This window comes from Otolemur garnettii, unplaced genomic scaffold, assembly GCF_000181295.1.
Source record: "Otolemur garnettii isolate 467f Iridium unplaced genomic scaffold, OtoGar3 scaffold00129, whole genome shotgun sequence".
In the NCBI taxonomy this organism is placed as follows: domain Eukaryota; kingdom Metazoa; phylum Chordata; class Mammalia; order Primates; family Galagidae; genus Otolemur; species Otolemur garnettii.
The window spans coordinates 3,820,966-3,826,050 of record NW_003852524.1 but is presented as its reverse complement, the minus strand read 5'-3'; the positions used below and the strand labels follow the sequence as shown (position 1 = coordinate 3,826,050).

Here is a 5,085-nt window from a genome sequence, read left to right as displayed (position 1 = left end):
TAAATATTAAAAATTATAAATATAAATAAAATGTCTTAACACAATAACTAAGGAAATGACATGAAGGCTATGTTAACCAGTTTGATGAAAATATTTCAAATTGTATATAAAAAGAGCACACGGTACCCCATGATTGTATTAATGTACCCAGCTATGATTTAATTTTAAAAAAGTGTATACATTTTTGACACTTTCTATATTAAATAAAATAATTCTTGCAAAATTATTTACAAGATTATTTGCAAGCACTGTAATTGTGAATTTTTGTATCTCTCAACCCCTTAAATGAAATAAAATATTAAAAGGAACAGAAAACTTTTGCCATATTTAAGTAGAATTTCTTTTCTCAGTTCATGAAAGGATAATGGTTTTATTTGGCCTCGTCTTTGTGGAAATAATTCTTAGCCAGAAACTGTACTGAAATCATCCAGTAATATAGGAAGAAAAGAGTGATCCTGTGATAATTAGAATGCAAAATATCAAATTGATAATGCATATGTAGAAAAGAGAGGAAAAAGATTAGGCTATAGGTCAGCTAACCTTTAGAAACACTTTAAACCAGCCTTGCATCCTTGGGATGTGTCCACCACCCAGGACTGGATTAACAGGCTGTGGTGTATGTACCCCAGGGACACTTTAAAGATGGAGACTTTCCATCTTTTATATTAACCTGGATGGAGGTGGAACACATTCCTCTCAGTAAAGCATCACAAGAATGGAGAAGCAAGAATCCAACGTACTCAGTTCTCATATGAAGACAGTAGATGAGCTAATACAAGGGGTGGAGTAGGGGAATGAGGGAGCCAGGAGAGGGGAGGAGAGAGAGGGATGGGGGGGTCAAGGTGTATGGCGCACCTTGGGGGCAGGACACAATTATAAGAGGGACTTTCTCTAACAAATGCAGTCAGTGTAACCTAATTTTTTGTACCCTCAATGAATCTCAAACAATTAAAAAAAAAAAAAGAAATACTTTAACTTCAGAAGCACTTTTTCCCTTCTTATAAATTTCATGCTTAAAAGTTCTAGAATTTTAAATTCATTGAAGCTGAGAACTGTTATAGTGTTTCAGTTTACAAAAGTTCATTTGTATACATAAGCAGACTTGATTTTACCTTTGAGCAAACTTCAAGAAAGAATGACTGCCAAGATATATTATAATTTGTTTTCTGAAATGGTTTTCTCATTTGCATCTTTAAAATTTCTCTCTGAAATGTTGGAGGAACAACTGTAATTAGGGTAATTATGTGCCCCCATGTGTACAGCTTATGGCGTGAACAGCACAGCCGAGGCAGGGACATGGTGCTGTGAGCTGCAGCATACAGCAGCCACTGGGCTTTCAAGGCTGGTCATGCAGTCAGTCTTGGGCTAACGACTGTGAAGAAGAAAACGTCTAGCAATTCTTTGGGTGTGAAAATGAGTTGATAAGTTATTTATGGGGAATAATTAATGTAACATTGTGCAAAAGTAAATGCAATCTCTAACCCTTGAGAAAACTGTTAAAAAGCAAAAAGGATGGGAAAGGAATACTTCTGATCAACACAAAAAGGCTTAAAGAGAAATAGATGACGCCTGTGACTGTGTCAGATACCATCTTCCAGGCTGTATAGACGTATCATCAACTCTGAGAATAATAGTCAAGAGGTAACATTTTTGAAGAGTAATCAGAAACATCCTTAAAGTAATCAGAACATGTGGAGACTATATTATGTAGTTTTGTGAAATTGTAATGATTTTATGTAGTTCTGTTTTTCCTACCTTATTTTAAAAAGGGAATGGAAGGGAGTAAGGAGACATAGGAAGGCAGGGAACGTGTGCATAGCAATCCAAGTAAAAATGATGCCGGCTGTTTCTGCTGCCTCCATAATGTCATTTATTCACAATGAACCTCCTGTGGTCAAATGGCTAGTTAGACGTATTAGAGATTATTTTTGAATTGTTTGATTCGAAAGGAGTGGACTTAGCCAGTTGGTTTGCCTTGAACCGTTGTCCTGCTCGCTGGTTAAATACTTTGGCACCACCTTTCATTATCAGGCTTGCCCCTGAACAACTCTTGACTTGTTCAAAAAATAATTGATTTCTGAGTGATAATTATTTAGTGTTAACTCGTATTAATCAGATAATGGCAGTTATACTGAGAAAATTTTATTCCTAGTGTAATCAGAAATTAGTGCTGCTTGTCCAAGAAATAGCCTATTCCATTCAGCTCTAGAACTCTTTGATCTGAGCACCTGAGATCCCACTTCCACTTGAAGTTTTTTCCTTGAGGAAAGTAGTGATGGCTTCCTCCTGTTCATCTTGTGGACTTGACTTGCATTTTAACTTTTCTAGCATGGGAGCTCATCTTATTTTCCAGTGTAATTGCGTGAGTTCTTTAAGTAGCCTACCATTACTCAAACTCATTTAAATACAGACTCTGATAGCTATGCAATGAGGTCTCCCTAAGACTGTCATTCAGGAAAGCCAGTGAGTTAACAGCCATAACCTGGGTTTTTTTTTTTCTTTTTTCTTTTCTTTTCTTTTTTTTTTTTTTTTACTGCATTGGATGATGAGAGCAGAAGCTCTATCAAACCAAACTCTTAATTTTCTTAAGCAGCATATGTTTATTTTTATTTATTTATTTTTTAAGAGCCCAGTCCTTGCTCCGTTACCTGGGCTGGGATGTAGTGGTGTGATCATAGCTCACTGTAACCTCAAAATCTTGGGCTCAAGCAGTCTTCCTGCCTCAGCCTCCTCAGTAGATAGGGCTACACACATGTGCTACCATTCCTGGCTGGCTACGTTTTAATATATTTTGGAGAGACTGTTACCCAGGCTAATCTCAAACTGTTGGCCTCAAGTAATCCTCCTGCTTTAGCTTTCCAAAGTGTCCGTGTTACAGGCCAGAGCCATTGGCATCCAGCAACACTGTAAGTTTAAACAAAGGCAGCGGGCATCTCTGATACTGTCAACTTGAAGAACACTCTACACAGAGTGATGGAAGACTTGCTCGCCCATCATTTGTTTTGTTTTAGATGTATATAGGTCTACTGAGATTGGGTGAAAGTTTCTGTCCAAAACCTGGCATAAGAAATGTTCAAAAACGATTTAATAAAACATTTTCTACTATGTAACAGATCTCTGTGTGGGATGCAAAGATTTATAAAACATGATTCTGTTTGGTAGTATTGGTGAGGAGATTGTGTAATGAAGAAAGGACATGTGTTAGGTACAGTTAGTAAAGTTAAAACATGCTCCATCAGTGAACTCAAGGGTGACCAAAAAAGGTCACATAAGGAGGGGCAGACTGCAGTGTGTTTGCCTTTCATGCTAAACGGAAGAGAGGGTCTGAGAGTGAACTCAGCTGCCTCCTCCGTCAGCCTCCTCCTCATGGTAACAACCAATAGAAACTCCAGGTTTCACAAATGCTAATCTATAATTAGTAGTAAAGCAAAAGTCTCTCTTTCTCCACTTAGAGGAAATTTCTAAGAGGGATTTGAAAAGATTTTAATAGTGGGCAGGGGTGAAATCCAATGAGGATGGAATTGGAATTACAAAGAATGGAGGTTACATTAAGTCTACAAGCTTTGTAATTCCAGATGGTTGTCTACCTCTGTAGACAGATGGTTGTAGTTTGAGTAATGAACTGAATATTCTTGTAAATTCACATTTTTCATGTGAACCATGTGGTTGTCATGACTGCATGAGGAAGATACTAAGGACAGGTCATAGTAGAATGATTATTCTATGTGGTAAGTTTCTTGAAAGCAGTGGTGTCCTCACACTTTGTTGCATTTCCTGACTTCTGTTGCCTTCAGTGAAGGTCAAGTCACCTCTTCAAGTGAGTCGGATAAATAGGAAGAATTTATTTTATCATTTGGGCGGGTAAGGGACAACTGGGAGGAAATGACTGAGGTAATTATACAAAAATAAATAGCGTACAAAGCACATAAATGTTACGTGTGAGTTAGTTTAGAATTATCAGTGATGGTCTAGCTTATTTGAAAATTTAAAGTAATATTAATTTGAGGAACTAGCAGATTATTTTATTAAAATTTCTAGCTGTATATTTTTGGCTAATCAATTGGTAATTGGATTTTGGTGACTTGCGTAAAGAAATAATAAAATAATAAAAACTTATGTTTTGGCAGGTAGGCCAAGGAGTGCCATGTGGAAATTCTCAGACAAAAGAGAGAGCAGCGTCAGGGAGACCAGTTACTAGAATCCAAAGGGTCCCTTTCCTTTGCTGCCTGTTGAGACGTGGACTTCACTGATAGTAAAGGAAGAACCCGGCAACTTTGGATATATGGATATATATTACAATGACAATTATTTGTTTAGTATTTTCCTGGAAATGTGTGGATTATTTTACTGTTATCATCTTATTTCATCTTAACTATTTAATGAAATATATATACTAATATTATTGCAAGATGAGGAATTTTTACAAGACCATATAATTAGTAATTATCAAAACCAGATAATCTTGGGTTTGTCATCTGTACCCAAACCATGCTGAAAAAGATACTGAATTATCAAAAGCTAAAATAAAGTATAATGCTCACATTTCTAGTTAGCAGACAGATGCTCACTAGAAATCTGGGTTAATGTTGATCATTGGTATATGTATAATGTATAATATTGATAACACAAATCTCCTTTTCCTTTTCCTTTTTCTTTCTTCCAGTACGACTTCATGACAGCATATCAGAAGAGGGTTTTCACTACCTGGTGTTTGATTTGTAAGTACGCACTGTGTGTTCATTTATTTTTTTACAATCTGTTTGAAAGCCATTTTGAATTAAACATGATTTTTCTCATCGTATATTCAAAATTACGGTCTACTACAGTATTTTTAAAATGTTCTTCAAGTAGCATTCAACTTTAATTTTTTGAAAGGTGTCTGTTACTCATCAATGTTTTATTTGAAATTTACGTTAACCTTCAAAAGTGAAGCCGTTCTGACAGTTCCCTTTGCCCTGTCCGTTTTGATGTCCTAAATAGTTCTCAGTTTTACCTTGGAGAACAACAATGTCTGACATCAGCAAAATTTCCCAATGCATTTTTCATGGCATGTATAATTTATTATCCTGTATAAAGAGAAGATTC

The 5,085-nt window shown here is 36.1% G+C and overlaps 1 protein-coding gene across 3 annotated transcripts in view; it reads left to right on the top strand.

Moving 5' to 3' along the window:
- Positions 1–5,085, top strand: part of CAMK2D (calcium/calmodulin dependent protein kinase II delta) — a 304,759-nt gene that overhangs the window by 153,737 nt on the left and 145,937 nt on the right. For all 3 annotated transcript variants that reach the window (XM_003798167.3, XM_023518197.1, XM_023518196.1), the window contains exon 4: positions 4,664–4,718. In XM_003798167.3, the coding sequence (XP_003798215.1) occupies positions 4,664–4,718 (55 nt within the window). The remainder of the gene's footprint in view (positions 1–4,663; positions 4,719–5,085) is intronic.